Here is a 13,540-nt window from a genome sequence, read left to right as displayed (position 1 = left end):
TGTTCTGTAAGAGGTCTGAGGTTCTCAGGCAGACATCTTTATTTGTAGAAGCCAGGCTTAACTATTTTCTCCACTCCACTTAAAACAGATTTTCATCAGGGAGCTTATCCTTATTGTATTTGAGTTTTTGTTTTTATTTGCCCCAATTGTGTTTATTTTTCATTACTGGATTTGGTTTTGTCTGTTTTGACTCATGATTTTATCATTTGTTGATTGTAATTTGTTACCTTGTGTGAAGCAATTTGTAACTTGGGTTTGGAAAAGCACAATATTATCATAAATGTTTTCCTCTCACTGTTAGATCATCTTATTCAAATGCATTTATAAAAAAAAAAAATCTGTCAAAATTCAGTCTGTTCTCTTTTTGTTTGAAGTCATCTTTGTTATGTTAAATCTTGTAACTTGCATGAACTATCCTGATAATTTGTTCTGGATGCTTTTATTGTGAAGGACATTTTGTTTTGAAAAATGTACCATAAATAAATCCTTAGCCTCTTACTCAGAATGAAACATGTTTGATATAATCTTGATAGTCATAAATGAGATCAGAAAGTATGACCGAGACATCTGTTTGTGTTAACTGTTGGCTCCGTCCTCAGATCTGCTGATGCACTGCAGAGCTGGCTCCATCTAGAAAATCCGGCTGGAGGCCAAATCATGCTCTGAAACTTCTCTATTAAGATTCCTTCACTTTCTGAATCACACACAGATGGACTTCTGATATCTGATTACCATCTTCTGGCCACTGTTTGTAACACGAATGCCACTGAACAAACAGTTGGTGATGTAACTTTTTATTTATTCATTTATTAAAGCCGAAAAGAGTGAAAATGTCACAATCCTTCATCCGCACACATTGCAGACGAGACTAATGTGTGTGTTCTGTTTAAAGATGCCCCTGAACCTCATATCAAAACCGTCTGTAGCAGTCGCACCTTTTCACTGCCTCCAACTAACTTGCATGTCATTACACGCAGAGAGCTATGTTACACAGTCAGATTTGCACAAAACTGTCTTTTATTCCACATGTCATACATGAAGGAGACTAAGCAGAGCCACCAGGAGCCGGCAGAGAAAAACCCTTCACCTCCTGTCAGTGTCTGCCAGCAGTGTCTGCTCCGAGACGAGACTCGGCTTCCAACACCTGCAGACAAACTGGAGAGTGACATTGGACGCAACGGACAAACACACACAGCGGCCTTTGCGTCTTTGCTTTTTGTTATTTATTCAGCTCTCCACACTATGGGTGACAATACAAAAAATGTCTGAGGCCAAACTGAACTACCGTGTTGTTAGTGTCACTCCCTCTGAGGGGCCCAAGGCTTCTGGTGAGAACGTAGCTCTCCAAACCTGCAAACAGATAGATAGATAGATAGATAGATAGATAGATAGATAGATAGATAGATAGATAGATAGATAGATAGATAGATAGATAGGAGACCACAGTCTGTCATCATGCTGACCAGGCGCCCCTGTGGATATACTGTACATTTTTATTCCTGTTCTATCTTTCTATCTTTATTTTGTTGTATAGTATGTGTATTTATTGTCTGTCTGTGTAGTTGTATAGTATGTGTATTTATTGTCTGTGTAGTTGTATAGTATGTGTATTTATTGTCTGTGTAGTTGTATAGTATGTGTATTTATTGTCTGTGTCTGTGTAGTTGAGCTTGCAACATTTATTGTCCCCATGTAGGTATAATAAAGGTATAATAATGTGTAATAGATAGATAGATAGATAGATAGTATTTATTGTCTGATAGTTGATAGATAGATAGATAGATAGATATATGTATGTATAGATAGATAGATAGATAGATAGATATATGTATGTATAGATAGATAGATAGATAGATAGATAGATAGATAGATAGATAGATAGATAGATAGATAGATAGATAGATATATGTATAGATAGATAGATAGATAGATAGATAGATAGATAGATAGATAGATAGATAGATAGATAGATAGATAGATAGATAGATAGATAGATAGATGTAAAAATGAAAGTAAATGTAGCTGAAGCTCAAATGAATGAAAAAATGAATTATCTGAGCAGGTTGGGGTTTTGCAGGCTGGTTATTCAGCAGTGCAGTGCTGCTCCCTGCTGGCTCTTCTATTAACATGAACATGCTGTGGAATTATTCTGTATCCAGTGAGTGGACATTTCAGTTTAAATCCAGTAAGTGGCGGTAATGTAACATTTTCAATCCCCCACTTTAAAATCAAAGAAGAAGAATTTCCTCTCTTAAAGTTTCACTTTCTCTTCGCTGCCAACGATGACCGGCATGTCGACGAACTACTAGATAGACTTCTCTTTATTATTTGTTAAATGATTGACAACTAACTCAAATTGACCACATTATCTGAGTCAATACTCTTTGGTGTGATCCGACCAGTTTAGAGGTCTCTCTCTCTCTCTCTCTCTCTCTCTCTTTCCTCGCAGCTCTTCTATTCTCTTTACTTTCGCTTTAATTCGTCACCACAGCAGGTTCGTATCACAATCTTCCACAAAGCTTTTCAGACCAACAACAGAAAAGACATCTGCAGAATAGAAAGTGGAATCCATGTGATGAATGTGCCTTTTTCCTGCTTTTCCTACAGGTGAGGTCATGTCACTTTTACTGAAGGAAATAACGCGCATCGACAAACAAGCAGCTGATGTGTTGAAAGGTAAGTGAACATTTTTTTTAGATAATATAATAATAATAATAATAATAATAATAATAATAATAATAATAATAATGGTCCCATTCTATTTAGTATGTCAAAGTCGTATCAGTGAGCCAGCATGTACAATATCAGGGCCCTGGCCCACCTAAATGGAACAGGGCCATAATAAAATGTTATGAATGCACTTATCCTGCAATGACATGACAAAATGGATGCTGTGGGGAAAAAAGGGCCTACTGGTGCTGTAAACATAAATAACTACTATCTAAAATGATGTTAACTGATTCTAAACCAAAACCAGGGTTCCCAGTTCAGTGTCCTGTAAAGTGGTATCTAGAAAAGAGTGGGAACCCACCAAATGTTCCCAACACTTAACCAAATCCTCACCTGTTGTCGCAGGTGAGGACTTGAAAACCGACGCAGAGATCCAGACGCTGACTCGAGAAGATCTGCATGAGCTGTTTCCCGAATCGAAGAACTTCAAACGAAGAAGGACCATTTTCGACATAATCCACAAACAGGTGAGCTGACAAGTGTGATTGGAGAAGGAGTTAGATAAAGATGAATAACACAAATAGAAACTAGTCACTAGGATTTATGGGGCGGCTGTGGTGTAGTGGAGAGCAAGGTAGTTCTCCAATCAGAGGGTCGGTGGTTCGATACCCGGCTTCGGCAGTCGATGTGTCCTTGGGCAAGACACTTAACCCCAAGTTGCTCCTGAAGGCTTGCCATCGGTGTGGACTGGATGTTGCATGAATGTTAGTTAGAGTCTGATGGTGGCACCTTGCATGGTAGCCTGTCATCAGTGTGTGAATGGGTGAATGATGTGTAATGATATGTAATATACTACTGATTGTAAGTCGCTTTGGATAAAAGCGTCTGCTAAATGACTGTAATGTAATGTAATTTATACAAGTCGAGTGTAATATAATATTTTTGTTTCAGAAACCGGTTGAAGTGCTCCTAAAAAACCTAAAGGATTTCATCCCACATGAATCTTTCAGGGGTATGTACTAGCAGTTCTTTCACTTTCACATTTAACAGCTATTTTGTTTGTTTGGACCATGATAGTGGAGGCAATATATGTAACCTTGTTAATATTGTACAGGGACCAAATGTCCCAATTATTCCTGGATAGTTCGACCAAATTGGGCCATTTTTCAACCCTGATTTGTCTGCATGTGCGCCAATCAATCAATGTGGTGTTTTCAAGGCTGTTGCTAGGGAGCATTGCAGCTCTTTTTGACAGAATCTCTCGATAGGCCTTCAGTTAGCTGTCATGCCGAAGAGAAAGTCAGTGTTTTCTAAAGATGCTTACTCCTTCCTTCGTAGATTATCTGTGTGTTGTTGGCTTGAAATAGAGTTCAGCGATTTCGACTGTCGCCATGTTGGCTTTTTTGCATCCGATGAACGGAAGTTACCATTTTTAGAATGCGGAGGAGGTACGTTGTGACGCCGGATACGGCTCTGTTAGGGGCAGCGACCTGTCAATGACAGTAAGACCTTCTTAAAGCAGACTTTGCTTTATTGTCTATTTTACTCTTAAAGGCAGCGTAATTTACTAAATGAACACCATGCCGTATTGAAGAAGCCTTTAAAATAGCGATTGAGACCATAAACTCGTGTTCACAATGTTTACTGAGGTGATAAATCAAGTGAGAAGTCGGGTCATTTTCTCATAGACTTCCAATCGGACTTCGTTTTGCACCAGGAGGAGCCGCCCCCTGCTAGTCAGTAGAGATAATGCACATTTTAAGACACTTCCACATCGGCTTCACTCGACAGAACTGGAGGTTGCTGACTGGTTTGGCTAAATGGTCACTAGGGGTGGGAATCTCTAGGCACCTCACGGTTCGATTCGGTTTCAGAGGGTTACGATGCGATTATAAAGCGATTATCGATTCATCTTCATGCATCAACATTCTTCTCACTGTGACTACCTGCTATTTTTAAAATACTGCGTATTAAAAAACAGACGCAAATCCTTGGCAGAAGAAGAAGCTTCCAGGTTGTTTTCCAGGTTCTAACACACACAACTTGATTCTCTCTCTCCAGCTGCTCTCACCAACAATGGGGTCTTGGTTGATTACCTCCGTATCCTGAAGGACATACAGGCCGAAGTGAAAAATGTCCAGAAATTCATTGACACTCACGTCGGCTTTCTGGAAGAATTCAGCAAAAATCCGCCAGACCAGGAATCAGCCAACATGGAGGGGCAACCTTATGGCTTACAAAAAGAAGCACAAGGTGGATCTCCCGCTTTTCCACTTCACACTCTAATTTTTAATGAGTAATGTTTGAGATTCAAATGTGACGTTGATTTTTGAAATATATACTTAAGGATTTGGAGTCAGTAAGTAATAATGCCATTTTATGTTACTCACTTTTTGCTAGGTTCATGTACCTCAGATGCTTTCGGACCAAAATTGCCTCAAATCGGCCCAACTGGTGGCCATCCACAAGAACAAGAAAGTCAATCAACCCTTCAAACTTTATGGTGTAAGATTTTCTCTTGTTTTTTTCCCCGGCTGCTTTCAAACATATCCCACATATGCTTTTATCATATAGTTCTGACAAGGAAATTTCATTACCTTTGTTTTTTGACGGTCCCTTTGGACAAAAGTTGTCGTGTTCCCAAACACCAGAGTAGAAAAACAACAAAAACTAAATATGATATAATTGGACTGGATGGTTGTTAATATTGCACAGTTGATTAGTCAGTGAACCTTGAGTTTAATATATCTCATCACAGATTGTGGCCTTCTGGTTGCAGGGTAAACATCTGTCCGTCCTACTACATATAGGTGTTAAGTTAGTATGGTTCATTTTTATTTTTGCAGTCAGTAATTGCATTATGATGATTTCCTAACAGCGTATTTACCAAGTTTGAGCTCTTCAGATACTTCAGAGGCCGGTGGTCAAATGGTGCTCTCTCCTGGCCCCACTGAAGGCCATTCACAAGGAACAAAATGTAAATATTTCTTCCTTGTTCTACAGTACTGAAAAGCAGAAAGACTGTTCTCAGTCTATTTCAAGGGCATGATAAGTGTTCTTATGAGACATTAACACTGTTTTTTTAAACAGAATGTATCCGAACTGACACAATTAACATAAATCGATCATTTTAAAGCTTTTTTTTTTTTTTTTTTTTTTTTTTTGATGTTTATCCAGGTCCAAGTCCTTCAGCCAGCAGTTCTCCAGTGAAGCTCCACAGTGGAGCACAAGGTGAATCTCCCTCTTTTCCACACTCTCACATATATTTTGGAGCCAGTAAGTACATTTTTGTATTTTGTGTTACTGACTCTTTGCTATGTTCAGGTACCTCAGAGGCCAATGGTCAAATGGTGCTCTCTACTGGCCCCACTGAAGGCCATTCACAAGGAACAAAATGTAAATATTTCTTCCTCTTCACAGATTTTCTCATGAATCTCATGTTAGTTCATGTCTACAACTGATTTTAAATTCATTATTAGCCTTATGATACTAAAATAATGAATAATTTAATCCAGGGATTGAATGATACACAAAGCCCACAGTGGGGTTTTTGTTTGGGTGTAATATCTGACTTCTGACCTTTGCAATGTCAGAGGTTGGTAAATTACCTTTTATACTTACGTTTTTCTTCTTTCCTTAAACAATGTTTTTCTTCTATTTCAACATAGAAAAAAAGGGGAAAATACTATCGGAACCATGTTTTCCCCCAAATTACCCTTTGATTTTTTATTTGTTCTACAGTACTGAAAAGCAGAAAGACTGTTCTCAGTCTATTTCAAGGGCATGATAAGTGTTCTTATGAGACATTAACACTGTTTCTTTGAAACAGAATGTATCCGAACTGACACAATTAACATAAATCGATCGTTTTAAAGCTTTATCGTTTTTTTTTCAGGTTTTTCTGAACTACCCGTCAAAATGTTTTTTTAAGAATAATTCTATTCTACTGTTCTTGTAAATGTATAAATCTGTGTCACATGCAGAACTCTTTTTTTCTTTCTATAGCCACACTGACGTACAAGATGGTTGTCAGTGGAAAAACCTTTGAACAACACCTGGTGCTGATGGATAAAGTGAAGAAACAAGTTGCGAATCAGTTCCGGCTTTGTGAAGATAATTGGGATAACAAGATCACTTTTGTCTTCTGTCCGATCAGTTCACGCATCGCGTCAGATGTTGAGGCAGCCCTGACAGATTTTAAAGGTAAGGGAAGGATTTCTTTAGTATTTTAATATTGAAATGGAAATTGCTTATAATTTGTTCACAATTTGGCTTTTTTCTTTAATTGAATCCTGACTTAAATAATCAAAGTTTTGTCTTCAACATATTGATGTGTTGGTAAAAGAGAATATCTTGCTAACTCTCATTCTCCCTTCTCTTTCTTTCAGTGTCCTCAGGTGATAAACCTATCATTCTGGTGTTGATGCACCACGCACATGGGGTCAAGTGCACACCATCTTTTAGAACATGGCATGATGATGCTAAAGTTGTGTTGCACGTCAACGTTTTCTACCATGAGACGACGGGATTACTGAAGTGTGAAGAAAATAATGCTGCTGTCACTGAGATAGCAAACAAATTACAGGAGAGCTTCTTCCCGAGGAGTAAAGATACTAGTGGAAATGCCCAGGGTGTGGGTGCCGCAACGGGTGTGACTGGTCGTAGTTCTTCTAGAGGTGACGGTAACCACAGGGGTTCTAAAGTGGGAAATAGATATTTTTCAAATATGTTTGGGGGGAATAATAAGTAGCAGTGTTAGCAGTGTTGGTTTGTAATGGTTTGCATCAAAAGCAAAAATAAAACTGACAAAATTGATTCATTTAGACCATTTAAGTATTGCTGAAAACATTATTCTTTCCTCCTTGGTAAAATCAGCTCAGCTACTGATTGTAGTCTAATGATAATCGTCTTCTTGGTAATCGCAGGTATCTATTGCTAAACAAAGAGTTCCCTGCAAATTTTCTGCTGTTGAATTTCTGAAGCTTCATCAGGTAACTTGTGTTTTGCCAATTAATAAACGCTAAATTATCAGTCAGATTTATTAGATTTAAGAACAAAATGTTTTATTGGGTATTTGAGCTGCTGCTGATCATTGGACTTATCTTATAATCTTATCTTATAATTTCCTATTATGAAATGTCCACTAATCAGTTCTCGATTTGATACTTAACAAGTAATGCAAAAATGAAGAATAAATGTAAACATAATGTTTCTATTATGAATAGTTCTCCAATCAGAGGGTCGGGGGTTCAATACCTGGCTTTCTGATGTGTCCTTGCAAGACACTTAACCAAGTTGCATGGTAGCCGGTGTGGACATGTATGAATGTTAGTTAGAGTCTGATGGTGGCAATGGTAGCCTGTCATCAGTGTGTGAATGGGTGAATGATATGTAATGATATGTAATATACTACTGCTTGTAAGTCACTTTGGATAAAAGCGTCTGCTAAATGTAATGTAATGTAATGTTTGCCTCAAAGCATGAATGTGCAATTGTGCTCACTTATAACAAAATCTAGTTGTTGAAAGTGTATAATGATGGATATACCTTATATTATCAATACAATGCAATTATGTGTGTAATGATATAGTCATCTGTCTTTTTTTTGATAGCATTGTAGTTATGAATAAATAGCATGAGCCCTCTGATCTTTTCGACGTACAACGTGTAACAATAGTCTGGATGTATGATTTTATAATAAATTACTTAAAACTGCACGTTTCAACTCACACAGTGGCATGCAGACCAATCAATTTCAAATGACAAAATGACAGTGTTGTTCTGTATGCCTGTGCACATTGGTATCTCTTACTCAGCTCCAAAACGTCTAAAATACAGATAATGTTTTAACGGACTATATTTTATATGCAGTGCTAATTTGCTGTCTTATAGTTCTATTTTATTTTTATTGCTGTCATATACAGTACCAGTCAAAAGTTTGGACACAAAGAAAAAACATTGAATGAGAAGGTGTGCCCAAACTTTTGACTGGTACTGAATATTTTATATGCAGTGCTAATTTGCTGTCTTATAGTTCTATTTTATTTTTATTTCATTTTATTGTATAATATCTTTCATTTATGATCTTAATTTGTTTCTCTGTACTTGAGGGTCACATGGGGACCAATAAAGGAATATCTTAATCTAATCTAATTACAGCTGAATGTTTTGTGTTACAATATTTGAGTCCAACCAAATGGGTTACATTTTTAGACGCCACAACTTAATTGAATTCTTCAAGTTAAAAAATCACATAACATTTCTTTCTACAATCAACACTTGAAATAATGAAGGCACTTGCAAATGACAAGGTAGTACAAAATGTAAACCATACTTTGGTGTTTCATTTTTTACCTCTTTACTTAAGATTTCATTAAACTTGTTTTTTTTTCTTTTTACAAAAAGTACCAAAACACTGGCAACAAGGAAGATCTTGGGTTGATAACAATGAGAATAAATATGAAACAAAATTTAAATCATACCCCCTTAGTTTTATCCTAACGATTGTTCTTAATGTTTCTTCTATTGCACTGTTTTGCTGCCTTGTCTTCAAGCACTTCATAAATCTTGTTTTTAAAAGGTTGCTATATAAATAAAGTTATTATTATTATTATTATTAGTATAGTAGTAGTAGTAGTAGTAGTATTATTTCATTTTGTTTCTTAGTTTAGTTTTATCCTAACAATTGTTCTTAATGTTTCTTCTATTGCACTGTTTTAATGCCTTGTTGGTTTGTCTGTCGAAGCACTTCATAAATCTTGTTTTTAAAAGGTTGCTATATAAATAAAGTTATTATTATTATTATTATTATTATTATTATTATTATTATTATTATTATTATTATTATTATTATTATGCTCACTATGTAAAAGAGCCCTATGCTTTTATTTTGGAAAGAGAAAATCTATTTTGCTCTGAAAAACCAGGCCGGAAGTTGGACATTGTTTACAAACTGTGCTTCCAGTCGGCATTACAAGTTGGTGCATGCTGTGGAGTTAATTAATCTGCGTTATTTCTTTGTTTATTCGAGCTTTCTGCACCAACAAAGCGACCACAAGTTCCTCAAAAAAAAGACTTCTGGTTCTTGTCGCTGATTGGCTGCACAGCATTCAGCTACCTGTTAGCCTGTTAGCTCAACCACGTGGGTTGTACGTCACACTGTTGTTGTGAGAACCGATTCTACCCACGTGCACTAAAAAACAGTTTTGTGTCCACAGAGCTGCTTTGACCATCAGTGAACTACAAACTCTGAGGCTGCCTCCCATCACTTCCGGTCGACGTTGTGACGTCATCAGCACACCTGATTTCAGAGTGTTGACATGCAGCCAGCCAGCATCTCCTATGGCAAAGAGACAACACTGGCCTCAGGTGATGATGATGAGGAGGAGGAGGAAGGTGGAGGTGGTGGTGTGATTAGACAGGAAGGTGGGGCAGAAGATAAGGAGATGAAGAAGATGAATCCAGGTCTGGTGGATGCTGTCACCATGGAGGTCCAACGAGACGCAGGAGCCTCCACGGTGCCGGGTGAGACGCTGACTGGGTTTGCTTGGAATTGTGTTCAGCACCTGTTGAACTATTTGACTGGGCACGCTGAAAAACAACAACAACGCAATTCAATTCAGTTTATTTTGTATCGCCCAGAATCACAAATTATACATTTGCCTCAGAGGGCTTTACAATCTGTACACATGCGACATCCTCTGTCCTTAGATCCTCACATCCTCTGTCCTTAGATCCTCACATCCTCTGTCCTTAGATCCTCACATCCTCTGTCCTTAGATCCTCACATCCTCTGTCCTTAGACCCTCACATCCTCTGTCCTTAGATCCTCACATCCTCTGTCCTTAGATCCTCACATCCTCACATCCTCTGTCCTTAGATCCTCACATCCTCTGTCCTTAGATCCTCACATCCTCTGTCCTTAGACCCTCACATCCTCTGTCCTTAGACCCTTACATCCTCACATCCTCTGTCCTTAGACCCTCACATCCTCTGTCCTTAGATCCTCACATCCTCTGTCCTTAGATCCTCACATCCTCTGTCCTTACATCCTCACATCCTCTGTCCTTAGACCCTCACATCCTCACATCCTCTGTCCTTAGATCCTCACATCCTCTGTCCTTAGATCCTCGCATCCTCTGTCCTTAGACCCTTACATCCTCTGTCCTTAGATCCTCACATCCTCTGTCCTTAGACCCTCACATCCTCTGTCCTTAGATCCTCGCATCCTCTGTCCTTAGATCCTCACATCCTCTGTCCTTAGATCCTCACATCCTCTGTCCTTAGACCCTTACATCCTCACATCCTCTGTCCTTAGACCCTCACATCCTCTGTCCTTAGATCCTCACATCCTCTGTCCTTAGATCCTCACATCCTCTGTCCTTAGATCCTCACATCCTCTGTCCTTGGATCCTCACATCCTCTGTCCTTAGATCCTCACATCCTCACATCCTCTGTCCTTAGACCCTCACATCCTCACATCCTCTGTCCCTCACATCCTCTGTCCTTAGATCCTCATCCTCTGTCCTTAGATCCTCACATCCTCTGTCCTTAGACCCTCACATCCTCTGTCCTTAGACCCTCACATCCTCTGTCCTTAGATCCTCACATCCTCTGTCCTTAGACCCTCACATCCTCTGTCCTTAGACCCTCACATCCTCTGTCCTTAGACCCTCACACCCTCTGTCCTTGTCCTTAGATCCTCACATCCTCTGTCCTTAGACCCTCACATCCTCTGTCCTTAGATCCTCACATCCTCTGTCCTTAGACCCTCACATCCTCACATCCTCTGTCCTTAGATCCTCACATCCTCTGTCCTTAGACCCTCACATCCTCTGTCCTTAGATCCTCACATCCTCTGTCCTTAGATCCTCACATCCTCTGTCCTTAGATCCTCACATCCTCTGTCCTTAGATCCTCACATCCTCTGTCCTTACATCCTCACATCCTCTGTCCTTAGACCCTCAAATCCTCACATCCTCTGTCCTTAGACCCTCACATCCTCTGTCCTTAGACCCTCACATCCTCTGTCCTTAGATCCTCACATCCTCTGTCCTTAGATCCTCACATCCTCTGTCCTTCCCTCACATCGGCACAGGAAAAACTCCCCTAAAAAACCCCTTTAACAGGGAGAAAAAAGGAAGAAACCTCTGGGAGAGCGACAGAGGAGGGATCCTTCTCCCAGGATGGACAGAATGCAATAGATGTCATGTGTACAGAATGAACAGCATAACAGAGATACAACACATTCAATGTATATGACATAAATGATTCATATAATAAGAGTAGTAAGCAGAGTAACAAAGGAAAAAAAATTAAGACTACTTATAATAACAGCAGCAATTATTATAGTATAATTATAATCATAATTTACACAGTGCCACCTTGTTCCAGATTAATGGAGGTTACACTAGCGATGGAGCCTTATGAAGCTTTGGAGCTTTTTTTATTTCAAAATTATAAAACGTAAAGAAGCGTGTTAAGAATGAGGCAGGAGCTCTACAACCAATGCTGATTATGATTATTGGCCTGTGTATAATTAATAAATCTTTAATACTCATCTTCAGAAGTGCTACATTAGATGTAGATGCTATTGTGTGATATGTTAAAGAAAAATAATAAATAAATAAATGCATTTTCCCAAGAAAAGTCTACATATAAAATATGTTATTATTATTATTATTATTTATTATTATTATTATTATTATTATTATTATTATTATTATTTGTGTAGTTTAAGCCCAGTTTCTTCAGTTGACATTTCATATGAGTAGCAATGTGATGGAGAATCATATACATTTAATAAGTTATTTTTATTACCTGGCATCATGTGGAAATGTTCCCATACTTGCAAATATATTAATCATTTATTATCCTCTCTTTTTATCCCCACTAATTAGCCTGTCGCATTGTTTATCTGCAAAACTTTCATAACTCAATAAGCCAATAAGACGCCTTCTGCAGCTCCAGTGACGTTTGCAGCTTTGGGCGTTATACGCTTGCATTATCTTTTCAAGCACTTGAGAGTTCACCAAAGATAAAAACATTTACTTAAATAGTGTTTGCATGTAGCTTCAGTTTAACAAGTTTACTATGTTGCTCCATCCAATATTTCCTGTTTCAAGTGTAACTCCCTTTGTTTGAGAATCAACGTCATAGATGCATTCTTCTTCCCTTTTTAAGTGTCTTTTTCCACCTTGTTTCTAAACAACATTTAACAAACCTGCCTGATCAATTGAAAAGCAGTCAGTAGCATGGACTTAACGCTTACCTCAACTGTTAAAGGTCTCCTATAAAATATCCTAATATGTAGCTACCAAGTTCTCAACAATTTTTCTTACTTGTTCTCGAATCAAAAGAGAAATGATACCTCCAGCAGTCACAACATGACATTTTCTGTCCTTTTTTTTTTAGCCAATTAAATCACTTAAAATCTATATTATATGACTTATATTTTGACAACCATTTCCAAAAGCTTTAGTGAAGCACACTGACTGTATAGTTGTCTTTTTGGTGAGCCTAGTCAATATTTTAAGGAAATAGCCACATGCAACAAGTAAGGTCTACTGTGTTACTGAACCGTGCCCATGTTCATGTTCATACATAAACAATAAGTGTGTTTGTTGTATTGTTATTTATCTCTCAAGCAGGATCAAGCGATAGGAAGATGAAGAGGAAGATGAGGAGGGCGAAGCAAAAATTGATGAAGAAACAGCTGAAGTCGCCCGATACTCGGATACTTTAATGTCGCAGCTTCCGTTTTCTCTGACCAGCCCCACTACATGGAAAGAGCTTGGATGTAAGCATATTCTTAATATTGTGTTTTAATGAACTTTAAAATTCACCTTTTTTGTTTCAAATGTAAAGTTTG

General features: G+C 38.1%; 2 protein-coding genes across 4 annotated transcripts in view; both read left to right on the top strand.

Annotated features, from left to right (window-relative positions):
* Positions 1 to 2,281: 2,281 nt before the first annotated feature.
* Positions 2,282 to 7,876, top strand: LOC129107312 (uncharacterized). Of its 3 annotated transcripts, XM_054618769.1 has the most exons (11): positions 2,282 to 2,494; positions 2,608 to 2,676; positions 3,076 to 3,197; positions 3,622 to 3,682; positions 4,732 to 4,923; positions 5,071 to 5,175; positions 5,549 to 5,647; positions 5,848 to 5,901; positions 5,995 to 6,066; positions 6,676 to 6,873; positions 7,059 to 7,876. In XM_054618769.1, the coding sequence occupies exons 2-11, from the start codon at positions 2,616 to 2,618 to the stop codon at positions 7,418 to 7,420; spliced, it is 1,326 nt and encodes a 441-aa protein (XP_054474744.1). In that variant the 5' UTR covers positions 2,282 to 2,494; positions 2,608 to 2,615; the 3' UTR covers positions 7,421 to 7,876. The 3 variants fall into 3 exon arrangements, with proteins under 3 accessions (XP_054474744.1, XP_054474743.1, XP_054474745.1); XM_054618768.1 differs by lacking the exon at positions 2,282 to 2,494 and having other exon boundaries at positions 2,522 to 2,676; XM_054618770.1 differs by lacking the exons at positions 2,282 to 2,494; positions 5,549 to 5,647 and having other exon boundaries at positions 2,522 to 2,676.
* Positions 7,877 to 9,635: 1,759 nt separating this feature from the next.
* The window catches only part of LOC129107014 (A-kinase anchor protein 7-like), a 43,908-nt gene continuing 40,003 nt past the window's right edge, over positions 9,636 to 13,540 (top strand). The window contains 3 exon segments of the mRNA XM_054618343.1: positions 9,636 to 10,194; positions 13,317 to 13,400; positions 13,403 to 13,468. Of these exon segments, the coding sequence (XP_054474318.1) occupies positions 9,990 to 10,194; positions 13,317 to 13,400; positions 13,403 to 13,468 (355 nt within the window). The 5' untranslated portion in view covers positions 9,636 to 9,989.

Source organism: Anoplopoma fimbria, chromosome 18 (genome assembly GCF_027596085.1).
Source record: "Anoplopoma fimbria isolate UVic2021 breed Golden Eagle Sablefish chromosome 18, Afim_UVic_2022, whole genome shotgun sequence".
Lineage (NCBI taxonomy): Eukaryota > Metazoa > Chordata > Actinopteri > Perciformes > Anoplopomatidae > Anoplopoma > Anoplopoma fimbria.
The sequence above is the reverse complement of the archived record's forward strand: the minus strand, read 5'-3'. Positions and strand labels throughout refer to the sequence as shown.